The sequence below is a fragment of the Chenopodium quinoa genome, unplaced genomic scaffold, assembly GCF_001683475.1.
Source record: "Chenopodium quinoa cultivar QQ74 unplaced genomic scaffold, ASM168347v1, whole genome shotgun sequence".
Lineage (NCBI taxonomy): Eukaryota > Viridiplantae > Streptophyta > Magnoliopsida > Caryophyllales > Amaranthaceae > Chenopodium > Chenopodium quinoa.
The window spans coordinates 954450-972426 of NW_018743391.1; the positions used below are offsets into that span (position 1 = coordinate 954450).

The window sequence follows — 17977 nt, forward strand, 5'->3', positions numbered from 1 at the left end:
AATCAATGAGCTTTTTGCTGTATGGTATTATTGATCGATGATTAGCGTGTTTTTTGTGCGGTTGAGCAAATTAAACCGTGTGGCTATCTGCCAAAAAAAATTATCCCTATTATATTGATATATTAGCCCTTTTTTAAATTTTACTTATTGAGTAATCTTTATTTAACTATATTACTAAGTAAATCCTATAACTTTAATGGGATTACCTTACTTTATTACAATAGCAGCTGTTTTCGCAAAAGAATTACGAGATCTGAGTTGTGGGGGAGCCCGCTCGCCGGGTTTAACTACTAACTGAGTCCTACAAAACAATGAAAGTCAACTGCCTCGGGGGGTGTTCCCGAGAAAGCCCCTCCGACGTCAAGTCAGTCAACGATGTTTAGAGAGAAAGTTTGTAGAGAGAGAGAGAGTCGAGAAAAAATTAATTACCTCACTAATCTGTGAAGATTAGTATTTATAGGAGAGGATTAACTAACTTGATTAGGGTTAGGATTAGGATTTCTTGCCGTTCTGGGTCGTGTTAGGCCTTGTTGAGCCACATTAGGGTTTCTCGAGATGCGTGATGTGCATGATGATTGAATTTTCTTGTTTAGGCACGTTCATACAACAACATAACCTATGGCAGTTAGCCACACGGTATAATAAGCCGCATATAAAAGTTAGTGATGGAATCACAAAAACAAAATGAAAAAATTCGGAAAAAAAAAGTAAATAAAAGCCCTAGTAAAGACAAGTTCACTCAATCTAATTTTGTTAAACATAAACTTCAACAATGTTTATGTTTTTTAATAATTAAATTATGGAAAATGATACACATAGCCCTTAGGGCTACACATAAGCATTAAATTTACACTTGAAAATTGTAAATAGTTAAGAAATCATGAAAATCTAAATACTAATTACACTGATTTACGCGTGTTTTTTTTTGTCATGAATTCCTAATTTTATACAATTTCAAGAGTATATAAAATGCTTATATATAGCCCTTAGGGCTACATATAGCATTACCCTTAAATTATTAGGAAAATAATTTTAAAAAATTCAAATTAACTTGCTGACAGGGAATCGGGATGGGGGAGGTTTGGCTTTGCCGGCCGGGGGCGGGGATGCAGGAGAGGGCTGGTGACCAGGTGGGTGGGGAAGGGGTTGTAACTTAATAAGTACAAAATTATAATGTTACCAATGATAATAAAAAATTTCACTTCTTACCAACAAGAGTAAGGGATATCTCAAGTAATTAGAGCTTTACTCTTGATTTCAAGAGATCTTGGAACCGATTTTCATTACCGGGCCTTTTTTGATTTACTGAAAATAACTAATCTGATTGGAGCTGAAATGAATCGAACAAATCCTAATAATACTGAACTGATATTATTTTAAGTGAATATTAATTTTTTTTTTAAAGGTAAACTAAACATGGCCTTAGTCTAAAGCAATTTCCATAAGTAAGTCAATATTATTAGCTTTCAAGCATTAGGGTAGGGAACATAGACCTCGACTTAGTTGACGCGGTGCAAAGGACGGTTAACTAGTTCATCTTTGCCCCCTCACATGCTTTTAAGCCATACTAAATTATCTCTTAAACTGAAATTGCACTCTCTTTTTTTTTTCATGAGTTCATCACATAGCTTTCGATACAAAAATAAGCACAAAACGATGTTGAAAGGGGAATTTGGTTGGGGTATATCTTTCTTGCTAATCGTTTTAGCAATATTGTCGTCTTTACCACACCAAACTATATGCCAAGAAGTTGCTTCGGTTTCTACCACAAAAATATCCCTTCCTGATTGTCCTGACAAATGCGGCGACGTTGCCATCCCCTATCCTTTCGGCATAGGGGATAAGTGCCACTACCATCATCTTAAAGACGGCGTATTCTACAATATCACTTGCAACCACACTAGGGTCCCTCGTTTCCAACTTACGGAGGTGTCAAGGTAGTAAAAATCACTCTAGATGGCGAATTCAGGGTAAGTAACTACATTTCATATATGTGTTTTGATAAAAATGGTATGATAACCCAAAATACAACATCGTGGATTAGTGTCACAAGATTTGCACTATCGACAACCCAAAACATAGCCGGCGCCATTGGGTGCGATACCATGGCTGTGTTCTCTGGAACAATGATGAATAGTACAACTGAGTTTCTGTCAGGGTGTATAACGGGGTGCTTTAGCGAATCAGATGTGAGCAGTAAATGCGAAGGCCTCGGATGCTGCCAGGCCTCTATTCCAGACGGAGTATCCAACATTACATTAAAAGCTGGTACTATCATGAACCACACATATGTAGTAGATTTCAACCCGTGCAGCGTTGCGTTTGTGGTGGCTAAGGATCATCTTCAACAAAGTCACTCCGATGAAATGCTCTTCACTATTCAGTCTTTTCTAAAAAAAGATGTCTCGCTTTACAAAGATGCCAGCGAGTTGTTGTATCCAGCGGTATATGATTGGTCAATTGGAACTAAAGATTGCAAAAGCGCGAAAGCAGAAGGGGAGCAATTGTTGTGCAAGGGTAACACCAAGTGTGTTGATGACTTGCCGGGGCAATGGGGTTACCGTTGCGAGTGCAAACCTGGATTCACGGGTATTAATCCCTACCTTCATGATTGTCAAGGTGATCTAACTTATCCTTTCAATTTCATTCTTTAATTAATTACTAACTCTGTTAATTATTATGTGTAACTTTGGTATATTTGATAGAAAAACTTTTGTATACATCTGGTTTACACTAATATTACTGTATAACCTGGTCCTCCTTCCGTTTTTAAATATTTGCTCCACTTTCTTTTTCGGCCGTTATTAAATACTTGATTCATTTCCTTATTTAGAACTCTTTCACAATATTTAATTTATTTTACTCACATAGTGGACCCAACAAATAATATATTTTATTAATTTCATATTCTCTCTCCTTCAATTTCTCCACTAGCTACTTTTGCTTTTTACAATTTTTTTATTCTTCCACCAACCCCATTACCTCTATATTTTATTATTTTCTCTAATTTCTACTAAAATTCCGCGCATGAAGAAATGGAGCAAGTATTTAAAAACAGAGGGAGTAGTTGATAAAGAAAGTATGTTGCAGCTAATTCTTTATTGGATTTATCCAGATATTAATGAGTGTGCGGACAATGGTTTACATAATTGTGAAAAACAAGAGTATTGTCACAACAACCCTGGAAGTTATCGTTGTCAATGTCCGCAAAGCTTCAATGGCAATGGCACAAAGGAAAGTCCTTGTGTTAGAATCCAAAAGAAAGTATTACTGCCAATGGAATCTATAATCATACTTGGTGAGTATAAGTTACTTTTTTTCCTATGAAACCACCTTATATATAATTTTCTGAGCACACATTAACTTGAGTTGGTGAAGGCAGTGAGGTGGTCTTGATGAGGGTGGTAGACAGTGCACGCGGTGGTGGTGGTGGTAACGGTGAAGTTGTTTTGGTGAGGCTGTGCGGGAAAAAGGGGGTGGGGGATTAAAGGAGAGTACGGTTTTGTGATTCACGTAACCTTTACGTGACCAAGTCTTAACACCGATATGGCGATATACAATTAGGTTCAAGGTTGAAATACGGCATTAGGAAAAAAATAAAATAAAATAAAAAATAAAAAAAATTAAGGTGTGTTCTTACAAACAAAATAAATAAATAAAATAAAATAATTATTAGGTGATTTTTTAAATAAAAAACATGTGTTTTATAAGAAGGTTTTAGCAATTTTTTTTATTACATTAACATTTAAATATATATTTTTTTCTTTCAATTTGTTTTTAAGTTTGAATATATATCTAGTAAGTAAAAGATGAATTTATGTAAAAAAAAAATAAAAAATCTATGAGGTCAACAAAGGACTTTAATCACGTAATAATAAAATTTTGGGTTTTTTTAAGCTATGCCCCCCAAGTTCTTCGGTTTCTAAGTTGTACCCATGCATTTTTAAAGTTATAAGTTGTGCCTGCCACCTCACAATATTTTATCAAAAATAACCTTTGACATCCATTTCCGATCCGTTAACAAAAGTTGAGTTATTTTATCAACAATGGTGTCGTGGCATTATTAATTAATTTGACACGTGTTTCAATCTAATTGGTTTAACACTTTTAAAAAAAATTAAAATCAGAAAATAAAATAATAATAAAAAAAATGGTTATTGTTAACCTCAAAGGTTATTGTTAATAAAAAATAGTGAGGTTGAGGGCAAAATTTAGACGTTTGAAAAGGCATGAACATAACTTAGAAACGGAAGAAGTTTGGGGCATAAAAAATTTATTGGTTAAGAAGGATTACTCAGCAAAACTAAAAAATTATGTCCTCACTTTTTTTTTTTTAACCAATTATGTCCTCATTTGGTCATGGACTCATGGTTAACCAAATGAATAAATGATTTACCCAAGGACAATATACTTGTATAAAAAAAAATAAAAAAAACCCACTGTGACCATGCTTAAGGACAATATATATATATATATATATATATATATATATATATATATATATATAAAGGAAAAAAGTAGTTCGTGTCGTTAGTTTAGATAAAACTAATACGTACGGGTTTGTTTATTTCAGCTTAATTTCAGTTCAGCTTAGTTAAGTTCAGCTTTAATCAGTTCAATTCAGCTCCTAATTTTCTTCTCTCATAAAATATTCATTTCAGCTTTATTCAGTTTAGTTCAGCTCCAATCAGTTCAGTTCAATAAATGTAAACAGGTCCGTAGTATAGACAAAACTAATACGTACGACTTGTTCACTTCAGCTTAATTTCAGTTCAGCTCAGTTAAGTTCAGCTTCAATCAGTTCAATTCAGCTCCTAATTTTCTTTTCTCATAAAATATTCATTTCATCTTTATTCAGTTCAGTTCAATAAATGTAAACAGGTCCGTAGTACTTTTTTTTTGTTCAAGATAAAACCAATAGTACTTCGTAGTATTTTCCATTGCATCTAAAATCATTCATTTATGGCCCTACATTCTTCGATCTGATGTTTACGCAACTTTCCTCCTTTATTGGCTGTTTATATATCGATATCAATTCTAGTCAATTTCTCCGTTGATTTTTCTTCTTTTCTACTAGTATGTTCAATTCTTCCCAAATTCCTTCATTGACGGGGTCAACAAATTTGTTTCCCTCCTATTCTCATCAAATTTTGTAATTAAAGATATTAATTAATGGTCAACAGTGCACCTAAAAGATAGTTTAAAACAATGCAATAAGAGTATCATTTTTTCATTTTGGTAAATGTTTTTACAGATATATGCTCATTACAAGTCCACAATTAATCTGCTTATATACCACGACTTACCCACTTTAGGTTAAAAGTACCATTACTTGATAATGGTTTAAGTACGTAATAGTTTTGACCCATTTGTTATCTCTAAAATCTAAGGTAACAATTACCTTACTAAGGAATGTACATTTAGGTTTAAGAGATTACTTTTCATAGTTAAACCAAACAAATAAAAAGGTGAGAGATAAATAATGATTCTTTTCCACTCATTTCTAGTACTCATACTAAACACCCTCTTAAAATATCTTAATGGTCACTTACTCACTTGAATTGTTGAGTGATTATTCAATTAATAATGGCCATTCATCCTTGTTGCCCCAACTTACATCATTTCATGTTGCCTCAGATATCATGCAATTAATAAGTGTTAACATTACAATGAAACAATAATATATGTATATACTATATTACCATATATTATTTCACCATAAAAATGGATGTGTACATAATAAAATCTACGTTTCCAAGAGTGAATTGAAATCGAGTTAAAAGAGAAGTTTAATTTCATTGTTATTTTCTACGTTTCCAACAATGGCGGCTATGAAAACGACGGCATGAACTACTCTTCGAGCAGCCAAAGCAGAGTTGTGCAGTTGGTGCCTTTGGATGATGGGAGATGATCATTACGCTTGACCTACAATAATGGTTTACTTAAGGATAAAAAATAGAATTTGGGAAAGATACTCTACCTAATGTTAGAAAAAGTTTGAGCTACATCTATATTATTTAAACAGTTATAAAAGTGTATGTATGCAAGGTATAAGATAGGTTAATATCCCACTATCTTCTTGTACATCCCTTGTTTAACTATATATGTTCTGATTGTCTGATTGAATAATAGCAGAGTTTACAAGCTAATTTAAGCTTGTCATTTGTGCTCTTTATCATACAATATGAAGTAATCTAGAATCAATAATCTAGCGTCTTAATTTTATGTATCAAAGCTAGATCAAGATCAGAGTTGCAACTAACATTATTGTTGGAAAAGTTTAAATAAAAACAGCCTAAGCCAAGAAAGTATTCAAATTTATTTAATTTATTATTAAGTAGAGAAAAAAGTTTGAATGTTATTTATGGAGTTGTCAAAATTAAAGTTGACATGTTACTAACCCGACTTGAATTTCAACCCAACCTGATATTAACCAGACTTAAACTCAACCTAAATTGTTACTAATTCGACCCGAAATCAACTCGACTTGTTGTTGACCCGACCCAAATTTAACTTGTTCCTGACCCATTTCAAACTCAATCTAAAACATATTATAGACTTGACCCAATTTAAATCACCTTAAATTCAATTTGAACCACCTTATTAATATATAATATTGGTATATAGTTACATTGCATACTCCTTTATAAATTATTTCTACTAAGAATATGATGTTTGCCGCTAGGGCTGTCAAACGGGTCGTGTCGTGTCGGGTTCGTGTTCGTGTGGATGTTAAACGGCTTGAAAAACCCTTGACCCAAACCTAACCCATTTATTAAACGGGTTGAAAACCCTTGACCCAAACCTAACCCACTTATTAAACGGGTTACCCGTGTAACCTTTTACATACCCATATAATATGTAATAAACTATAATATTCAATTTCAAACTTAAAATACTACAAGAGTTTAAAGTTATTAATTTTAGCAAAAGTACTGTAGGAATTTAAAGTTGGCTGCTTTAGTAGCACAACCATATATAAAAATTGTCCCAAATTAACAGCAAAATTTTAATTTACAAAAGTTGAAATCTATTTTATCCTCCAAATTAACCGCCAAAAATTACCTAAATGTATACATGGTGCCAAGGCAATTTACAAAATTACAAGTTTAGAATAAAAATTTTGTTCTTTTTTTTACTACTTAATTAATAGATTAAGCGTGTCGGGTTCAGGTTAGCGGGTTGTCGTTCAACCCAGTTATATAAATAGGTTATGCGTGTCGATTTCGAGTTGAAAATTTCAACCCAAACCTAACCCGTTTAATTTCGTGTCGGGTTCGTGTCGACCCAATTATGTAAACGGGTTGAGAATACTTGACCCAAACCCGCTTATTTCGTGTCGGGTTATCGTGTCATGTCAGCTTTTGATAGCCCTATTTGCCGCGCAAAGAAGAATATATAGAGATTATATATGAAACTAATAACTTTTTGTGTGTGTCACTTGTGTAGTTATGTGCTTGTGCAAATGAGTTATTATGAGAAGTTCAATAGTCAATATTTCGATATAATACATATGACTAACGGTGTACACTCATTGGCCTGGACCTGAATTGGACCGGATCGGACAGGAACCGGACCAGTGAATTTAGGTCCGATCTTGGTCCTTAAAAATCCATGATTCCAAGTTTCAGGCCAGGTCAGGTCCGGGTAAAACCCGGAATTTTCAGGTACGGACCTGAAATCGTATAACTGCTTTTTTTTTTTATTTATTTAACAGATCCCAACAGGTCTAAACAGGTTCTAACATGTCCATATCAAGTCTAAATAGGTCCATAAACGGGTCTAAACAGGTTCATAAATAGGTCCAACAAGTTTTTTATTTGAAAAAAAAAACTGAACAAATTAATAATTCGATCTATTCAGATCCAAACCCGGATCGGACCTAATTTTTCAGGTCTGGACCAGAACCGGACCTGTTGATTCAGGTCCGGGTCAGGTCCGATTTTGGACCGGTGTACAGCCCTACATAAGACTCCTTACATAGTTACATGCATAGACTAATTATAGCTACTTGCTCATTTCTAAGTGTAAAAATATATTTAGCATATATTCTCTAATTATTGTATACTCCCTCCATCCCATAATATAATTCCTGTTTTCATATTTTGGGGAACCAAAATAATGTTTTTTTTTTTTGTTATAGTATGTATTATACCCTTATTTTTTTAATTTTATTTATTATACTTCCTAATTTACTTTTGAATTTTGCACATGCCTAGTACTTTTTTCCACTTTCTCTTTCTAACTTTTGTCTATAATTGTGTTTTTTTTTTACTTTTATTAATGTTTATCCACTTTCTCAACCTATTTCTTAAATACCGTGAAAAAACACAAACAAGAATGATATTATGGGACGGAGGGTGCATCTCTTTATTATTGTAGATATTCACTAGCTAAATAAAGATGTATACAATCATTAGAGAATATATGCTAAATACATTCTAAGTTACTCATAAAGTCGTAACTTTGTAAGGCTAAAACTACTCTATGTTAATATTGATCAAAGTATTTTGTCTTGAATCCAGAGAGACCAAGTCGCACCAGCAAAAGAAAGAAGCATCATCCCCAAATTTTGGTGTTAAATAAAGTATATATTTGTTGTATGTATGGTCAAAGCAGATAATTAGCTTCTTATATATATATATATATATATATATATATATATGTGTGTGTGTGTGTGTGTGTGTATGTGTGTGTGTGTATATATATATGTATGTAGAAGATAGCTCTTAGGAATAGTGTTCTACCAACGATATCCTCAAAAAAGTGTATAAAAATGTGTATTTACTTTTTTACCCTCATTAATATGTTTACTCATTTTTTTTCCTCATAAATATGTTTACTCATTAATATATTTAATTTTTTTTTCATTAAACCTATCATCAATTAATTAATTTTTTTTTAACAAAAAACTTATAATGCTTTTTTTTAATAAAAAAAATTCTAATGCTTTATACTTCATATGTTATTATTATTATTTAAAAAGAAAAAAATTGTATGTACAAAGAGACTGTTTATTATCAAAAGACTGTCTATTTTTACTCCTTCGTGGTTGTAGGGACTATTTCAAGCATAACCCCTAGCTTGAACCCCACTGTGGATCATACACTAAAGTACGGTGACATCCAAAAGGAAAGAAGATAGAGCAAAAGAGTCGCCAACAAGTTTTAGGAACTTGTAAACCGTTCACAGGGTGAAAGTTACACCCCTTAACGATCCAGGAGATCGTCAAATCCAATAGGTCTGGAACCATGACTGGTAGTTCGGGGATGAAGGTACAAATCCAACCTAAAAGAGATTGATCCTGCCTTAATAATAGGTGTAGGGAATATTTCAAGCGTTAACCCCTAGCTTGAACCCCACTGTGATCATACAATAAAGTACGGTGGCGTCCAAAAGGGAAGAAGATAGAGCAAAAGAGTCGCCAACAAGTTTTTTAGGAACTTGTAAATCGTTCACAAGGTGAAGGTTACACCCCTTAACGATCCAAAAGATCGTCAACTCCATAAGGTCTAGAATCAAATAAGGGTTCGGGAATGATGGTACAAATCCAACCTAAAAGAGATTGAACCTGCCCTAATAATAGGCCTCTACTTTATTCTGATCGTATTCATGTACGCTTTCTGACTAACATGCAATCATTAGGTTAACCCTAAACCTGTTTAATCTATGTTGGTTCAATATTAATGCACAAATAAACAATTATTGGCGATCAATTGAATTATAATCACAATTAACCCTGACAAGATTATTAATTGTTTTATTAAGCGTGATTACAAGTACCAATTCCCTTTAAACATGCATAAAGGCGTGATCAAGCAATAAAGAATAAATATCAAGCAACATAATAAATAATAATAAATAATCAATCATTAGAATAAACATGAATAATAATAATCATCATCAAAATAATAATAATAATAATAATATTCATAAATTATCATAAATTATAAAAATTATAATCATAATCATGTTCATGTTAATATTAAAGCATAATAGTAGCAAGATCCTAGGCATGCTACTAACAAGATTAATAGCAAACCCTAACATGACACTAAGCAATAAAAATCAAATCTTTAACCCTAACATGATACTAACAATCATAAATATTAGGAAGAACATAAAATGCATCGCAAGAATCATATTTAATATATTTGATATTATAACCTTTTCCCTAAACATGATACTAGGAATATCATAATAAAAATATAAACATGATCATAATATCAATTAATCAATTAAAGCACTTACTTTGATTCCTCGTACCTCTTTCTAATAACAAAATACACATGTTAGTAACTTCAAGGAAAATAATAAACAAAATAATCAAATTAAATAATTGAAATAGAGATTTGGGACCAAACCCTCAGAAATTAAACCTTTCACGTCTAGGGCAAAGGCAACTTCGAATATGGCTAGGTGTTTCTAGGTCTTGCGAATGCGGAATTTTGTATGTGAAAACAAAGTTTAGAGAAAAAAGAATTGAAAGAGATGAATGATTAAGAAAAAATTAGTGAATCAATGATTGCGAGTGAAAACTGATTGTAGGTGAATGAAAACGGAGTTTTTAATACGTTATTTATAGAGAAATCAGCCAAAAAGATAAAATATTAAAACAGAGCACTTTGCACACGAAAAACGAGATTGGCGCACGTAAAACAGAGCTGGCGCCAACACCAGGCTATTGGCGCCAAGCGCCAATGGCTAGCACCAGGCGCCAAGCCTGATTCCAGGCGCCGGGCCTGTTTTTGACGCGTTTTCGAAAATCAGATAAATTTGCTGTACTGGATGATAAAATCGTATCTTTTCCTCGAAAATGTTCTTTGATTTTAATTAGAACTCTGAAAAGTCAAAAGTCAATTTATCAATGCTAATTAAATTAGGAATGAAAATAACCTTCTAGAAGAATCTAGAAGACTAAAACCATTCCTAATTGCATTAGGAATGATAAATCATATTAGGCCCTCCTCTAGATCATTGGGCCGTATATAAGGCTCAAACCGGGCCCAGTTTAGTAAATTGGCCATAACTTCCTCAATATTCATCGGAATTGGGCTTATAATATATCGTTGGAAAGCTCTTGTCAAGCTCCATCCAACTACACTACTATTGGACCCATATCATGGACCAACCAAACCTGATTGGCTGTTTTCTTAAAATAAGTTTTCAAAAACAGAGAGAAGAGAAAAGAATTAAAACTATCCGCAACACTAAACTTTCCACACTTTCACTTCATTCGATTATGACTCGACGTGAAAGGTACTCATCAATGGGTTTGGTTTTGGGGAGACACAAATGGGTGTCTACAATAGGCCTCTACTTTATTCTAATCGTATTCATGTGCACTTTCTGACTAACATGCAATCAATAGGATTAAACCTAAATCTGTTTATCTATGTTGGTTGAATATTAATGCACAAACAAATCTATTATTGGCGATCACTTGAATTATAATCACATTAACCCTAAACAAGATTATTAATTATCTTATTAAGCGTGATTACAAGTACAAATTCCCTTTAAACATGTATAAAAGGTGTGACCAAGCAATAACAATAAATATAATCAAGCAACATAATAAATCATCATAAATCATAACAATAATAATTATTATAATCATGATCATGATCATAATAATCACAATCATAATAATAAAAATAATCATGATTAAAATAATCATGTTAAAGCATAATAATAGCAAGATCCTAGATATGATACTAATAAGATTAAATAACAGACCCTAGCATGTCACTAAACAATAAAGATCAAAATTTAGCCCTAACATGATACTAACATGAATATTAGGAAGAGAATAGGAAGCATCGCAGGAATCATGCATGATTGATATAACTAAATCACCCTAAATATCATACTAAATAAAACATCCTAACATGATAGTAATATGAATATTAGGAAGAGAATAGGAAGTATCGCAGGAATCATGCATGATTGGTATAAGTAAATCACTCTAAATATCATACTAAATAAAACATCCTAACATGATACTAGGAATCAAAATAACAATCTAAGCATGATTTCTATATCATAAAATCAATAAATCAATTAAAGCACTTACTTGGATGCCTCGTACCTCTTTCTAATAACAAATTCATGCGTTAGTAACTTCAAGGAAAATAATAAAAAAAAACAATTAAATTAAATAATTGAAATAGAAATTTGGGACCAAACCCTCAGAAATTAAAACCTTTCACGTTTAGGGCGAAGACAACTTCGAACTTTTGGCTAGGTGTGTCTAGTGCTAATGTATGATGAATTGTGTTTGTAAAAGGCTAGGCTTAGAAAGAGAGAGAAAATCAAGAATTTCTTGATGAGAGTTGGTGATATTTGGTGATTGAAAAAGGGAAGATATGACCTCTATTTGTAGAGAAAAAGGAGAGTCGAAGAATAAGAAGAGAATCCGAATTCGAATCGAAATAGAACTCGATGGACAGCAGTTTTTGCGGATTTTGTTTTTATCATATCTTTTGATCCAAAAGTCCAAATAAGACATATAATATGTCGTTAGAAATCTCTTGAAGTCTACTTTCCAATCAAATTAGAGTCAGATTAAAATATTTTGTAGATAAAAAGGTATGGCCAAAATAGTGGGACGGTGTCAGTTTTGGATAGAGTTTTGTATCTCATTCATATCTTTTTCGTTATAGCTCGGATTTAATATTATAATATGGACTTGACCTCTCAAATGATATTTGACTGTAACTTTGATTATTTGTGTTGCAACAAAATTATGGATTTCTTTTCTGTTTTATATAAATGAAGATTTTGTGTTAATTTCATATCTCTTAGTATTTGGAATAATCAATTCAAATATGAGGATTCAGAATAATTTTTTGCTCTTCTGTTTGACAAATGATATGTTTCTTTGTGATTAGAAAACTTACTTTGATTTATAATTAATTTAAATATTCATGAATTAAGATCCTAGCTCAACTTGAAGCTATTGCTTTCAACGCTTCTATTGTGTTTCCCATGAGTCAGTCACAAGTCTCACAACTCACCAGAACAAAGAGTGATTGTTTGACAATATTTGGTAGTTAATGAAATATTAAGCCTCTCTAATGATGTGTACTGTACCAGCATTATCTGGCTAGATCTGGTCGTAGGCGTGAAATATTGGTAGGACAGAGAATAGGATGGTTGTAGTTTAGTGGCTACAAGGAAGTAAGCTTTTTTTGTCAAACATTTCAGTGTAATTATTAATTGTGATTTTTGTTTAATCACTACTAAAAATAGGCCGAATTCTGACGGAAGTGTTCCGACGGAAATTTTGTAGGAAAGTATGTTCCGATGGAAAAATCCGTCAGAAATAAAATAACTTCCGACGGAATTTTCCGTCGGAAAGGCATCTGACCATATTTATTTTAATAGGTAGAAAATTTCGTATAAATAGCTAACTCTAAAGCCACCCTCGCTCGTTTCAGTTCCCCTTTCTCTCTCTCTCTCTCTCACTCTCCTCTTTCCCTCATCGCCGCACTCCTTCTCTCTCTTCATTCTTTATCTCTCCTCTCTCGATCTCCTTTGCTACTCCCTCTATACTCTTTATCTCTCCTCTCTCGATCTCCTTTGTTGTTGATTACTGAATTAGCTAGCCCACGAAGCTTTTCCGATTTACTTCCTGTAGACACCCATTTGTGTCTCCCCAAAACCAAATCCAGTGATGAGTGTCTTTCACATCGAATCATAATCGAATGAAACGAAAGTGTGGAAAGGTCTAGTGTTGCGGAAAGTTTTATTTCTTTTCTTTTCTCTCTGTTTTTGAAAACTTTATTTTAAAAAACAGCCAATCCAGTTTGGTTGGTCCATGATATGGGTCCAATAGTGGTGTAGTTAGATAGGGCTTGCAAAGACCTTTCCAACGATATATTATAAGCCCAATTCCGATGAATATTGAGGAATTTATGGCCAATTTACTAAACTGGGCCCAGTTTGAGCTTTAAGTACGGCCCAATGATCTCGGGGAGGGCCTAATATGATTTATCATTCTAGAAGGGTTTTATCATTCTTAATTCAATTAGGATTCTTCAGAGTTTTAATTAGATCAAATAGCATTTTCGACTGAAATTATATTATTTTATCTTCCAGTACGGGAAATTTATCAGATTTTCGAAAACGCGTTGAAAGCCGATTTGGCGTCCAACCCCAGGCCTTGGCGCCTGGAATCAGGATTGGCGCCAGACGCCAGCCATTGGCGCCTGGTGCTAGCCACTGGTCCTGGCGCCAATGAGCCAGGGCTGGCGCCAAGGTGATTTTGTGGTCTTCAGACTCTATTTTGATAAATTATCTTTTTTGGATGATTTTCTCTATAAATATCGTATTTAAAACTCTGTTTTCATTCACCAATGATCAATATTCATTGACCAATAATCAATTCTCTTCTTCATTCATCAACTCTTTTCATTAACAAATCGTTCATCAATTCTATTCATCATCTTCATCTCTTTCATCAATAATTCTTAACATTAATTCTTTAGCATTCTTTCTTTTTTATAACTTTGGCTTTAATACAAAATTCCGCATTCGCAAGATCTAGAAACACCTAGCCATATTCGAAGTTGACTTCGCCCTAGACGTGAAAGGTTTTAATTTATGAGGGTTTGGTCCCAAATCCCTATTTCAATTATTTAATTTAATTGTTTTGATTATTAATTTCCTTGAAGTTACTAACGCGTGTATTTTGTTATTAGAAAAAGGTACGAGGCATCCAAGTAAGTACTTTAATGGTTTAATTGATATTATGATGTAGAAATCATGTTTAGATTGTTATTTTGATTCCTAGTATCATGTCTAGGGTAACTTTAATATCAAGTATGATTAAAAGTATGATGCTTCCTATATTCTCCCTAATATTTATTATTATTATGATTATGATTATTGTTGATTGATTATTATGATGCTTGATATTATTTTATATTGTTATTGCTTGATCACCTTTTATTGCATGTTTAAAGGGAATTTGTATTTGCAAACACGCTTAATAAGATAATTAATAATCTTGTTAGGTTAATTGTGATTATAATTCAAGTGATCGCCAATAATAGTTTATTTGTGCATTAATATTCAACCAACATAGATTAAATAGGTTTAGGGTTAATCCTATTGATTGTATGTTAGTTAGAAAGCGCACATGAATACGAGCAGAATAAAGTAGAGGCCTATTATTAGGGCAGGTTCAATCTCTTTTAGGTTGGATTTGTACCATCATCCCCGAACCCTTATTTGGTTCATGACCTTATGGAGTTGACAATCTCTTGGATCATTAAGGGGTGTAACCTTCATCCTATGAACGGTTTACAAGTTCGTTAAAAACTTTTTGGCGACTCTTTTGCTCTATCTTCTTCCCTTTTGGACGCCACCGTACTTTAGTGTATGATCACAGTGGGGTTCAAGCTAGTGGGATTTTAAAGGCTTGAAATTATTCCCTACAGTTTTTGGCGACTCCACTGGGGAGGATTTCTATTTTAATTCCTGAATTTGTTTCGGCAATGATTTAGAATGAGTGGATGAGACTCGAAAAGTCCTAAGTATTTCATGTGCGTAATTTTGATTAACATTGTGTCATATGCATAAAAAGGTTCTCATTGGAAAGACCATCCATAATGAGTTAAAAACGTAGGATTTTACACGTAGGAAATTTGAGAAATGTCTTTCACAACTAGGACCGAAATAACACCGCGCGAAACTGGATGATTTTATTGAGCACAGAAAGCTGCTGAGGCATGTGGGAAGTAGCGTCAGGGGCCAGAGCTTGGCGCCACATTTTTTGCCGTAGCGCCAGATGCCAATATTGGCGTCAGGCGTTACAGTTAAAAGTTGGCGCCAGTCTCTGTTTGTTGGCGCCAATTTCCCCCAATACCGAGCCAGAAATATGCGTTCTAATTTCGACCGGTTTTTCGTATTGTTTGCTCGATCCTACTTCCTGATTGAATTTTTTCTCACTTTTCTGAAACCCATATGTGTTCTACATATGGACATAACCCTCTGGGAATTCATGCTCTATCTACTTGACTGAACGCTCCTTGCAACAAAGGGTACATCTGAGAAGTTGAATTCACCAAACCATGGAAGTGAGTTTTTCTAAAAAAAAAACTCACGGTGTTCTATCCACACGCGTTAACCCTTCACGGTTAGGCTTCTACGCGGTGCATCTGGACAATTAACCATGGACCCTATTTGACTAAACCATATCCCGAACTTTAGAGAACTAGAGCCATGGTTAGGTTGCGAACTCATTGCATCATATTGTGCCTACTTGACTAATTGTGCATTATTTGTTGTGCATATATATATTCTATGTTCTCTTAACCGTTTGTTGATTTGTGTTGAGATTAAAATTAATGACTTAAAGAACTTTGCCTAATTAATTAATTAATTAATTTGAGTCAATAAAGTTTTTTCTTCTTTTAATCGGAATTGACCTAGTACGACTTTAGGCATACCCTAGTTGACTAATAATATCGAAAACAGTCCTAGACCGAGGCTCCATTATTGGTGCAAAAATCTGAGCTGTAGCGCCACTGTATGGTGTGTAGCGCCAGACATTTACTAAAAAGTCTGGCGCCAACCACCATATTGTGACGCCAGTTTTGTCGCTTGGCCGACAATTCGGATTATTTGTCGAGTCATCACTTAATGTCTAATTAATCAGTTTCCTGTTTAATCCGGTTAATTTTGCCGGAAATAATGCTTAATTGAATCAATATTCGAGTTTAGGCACTAAGTCCCATGGTCTTACACAAGAGTCCAAGCATGTCACTTACACTCAATATACACACCAATACACATGTCTTGACCATGATTAAGGGAGTCTTGTGTGCGCGCGTTATTTTTCGTCATTTTTTTTAGGGGGGTAAGTCGGATATTAATCCTCCAATAATAATACTTAAGTTCCCTAAACACATGTACATTATTGCTCCCTAAAAATATGCATACTTTTTTTTAAAATAAAAGCAATAAAGTCAAACTGATTCGAGTCAAGTAATTAAAACGCAACTGGCTTAATTTACAGCGCGTGGTCAAGAAAGGAAGGACGATTAATCAAAGATAACCTCTTCGTACAAGTCTAACTTTTCGACAAACCTATAGCTATCAAGAGGAAAGCAAGAGTTATAATGGCAACTCAGGAAGAAGTTAACGATCTCAAGAACCAACTGGCTACTGTAACTGAGACACTGAAGCTTCTCGCACTTAAGATCGAGGATCCCGCGAAGCAACAACAAATGGACCTCATGCAAGAAAGCCTAAGCAAGTTGTCCAGCGACTACAAGTTTCAAGAACTCACATCCCAAGGGGTCTCAGTGGATAAGGATCTTCTTTCGCAGAAGTTCAGTGCCAACGACATCCCAAAGTTTAGGGCAATCGACAACCCCTACTTCCATCTAAGGGCATTTGAAACAATAATGAGTATCAAGGGTATCGATAAGAAATTTTTCCCATCTCTGTTCTCGCTATCTCTCGAGACCGTTTGCCAACAATGGTTCTTTTCTCTTGAAAAAGAAAAGACCTCTACCCGGGAATCCATAGCAAACGCTTTCGTCGATAGGTACAAGTGCAACGTTCAAGTCGAAACTGACCATAGAGAACTTGAAATTCTCAAGCAGAAGGAGAATGAAGGCTTCACATCTTTCTTTAACAAGTGGAGAGAAACCCCAGCTAAAATGATTGAGGTACCAAGTGAAAAAGAGTCCGTGAGATTGTTCATTAAAAATCTCCAAGAAAAATATTCAAAACATCTTAAATATCAAAATAACCTTCATACCTTTAAGGCTGTTTATGATATTGGGATTAATATTGAAGATGACTTAGCTAAATCTAAAGCTGACAACAATAACTCCAACAGTGGCTGGAAAGAAAAGAAGAACGACAATCCTTCTTCTTCCAAAACCGCCCACTCAAATAATGTTAGCACCTTTAATATGGGAGAAGTCCTCGCCATGAACAATCAAGGACAAAAGAAACC

General features: G+C 33.9%; 1 protein-coding gene across 1 annotated transcript; it reads left to right on the forward strand.

The window, feature by feature from the left end:
* Positions 1-1118: 1118 nt before the first annotated feature.
* On the forward strand, positions 1119-6066 carry LOC110738650 (wall-associated receptor kinase 2-like). The gene is made up of 3 exons (XM_021919042.1): positions 1119-2619; positions 3116-3298; positions 5866-6066. Exons 1-3 carry the CDS (start codon positions 1992-1994, stop codon positions 5922-5924), a joined length of 870 nt encoding a protein of 289 aa, XP_021774734.1. The 5' UTR covers positions 1119-1991; the 3' UTR covers positions 5925-6066.
* Positions 6067-17977: the final 11911 nt, after the last annotated feature.

Bases quoted from the DNA above. Each gene is read 5' to 3' on its own strand.
- LOC110738650 (XM_021919042.1), top strand. From the start codon at position 1,992: ATGTGTTTTGATAAAAATGGTATGATAACCCAAAATACAACATCGTGG. The intron at 2,620-3,115 runs GTGATCTAACTT...GGATTTATCCAG, and splicing joins CTACCTTCATGATTGTCAAG to ATATTAATGAGTGTGCGGAC. The intron at 3,299-5,865 runs GTGAGTATAAGT...CTCTTCGAGCAG, and splicing joins GGAATCTATAATCATACTTG to CCAAAGCAGAGTTGTGCAGT.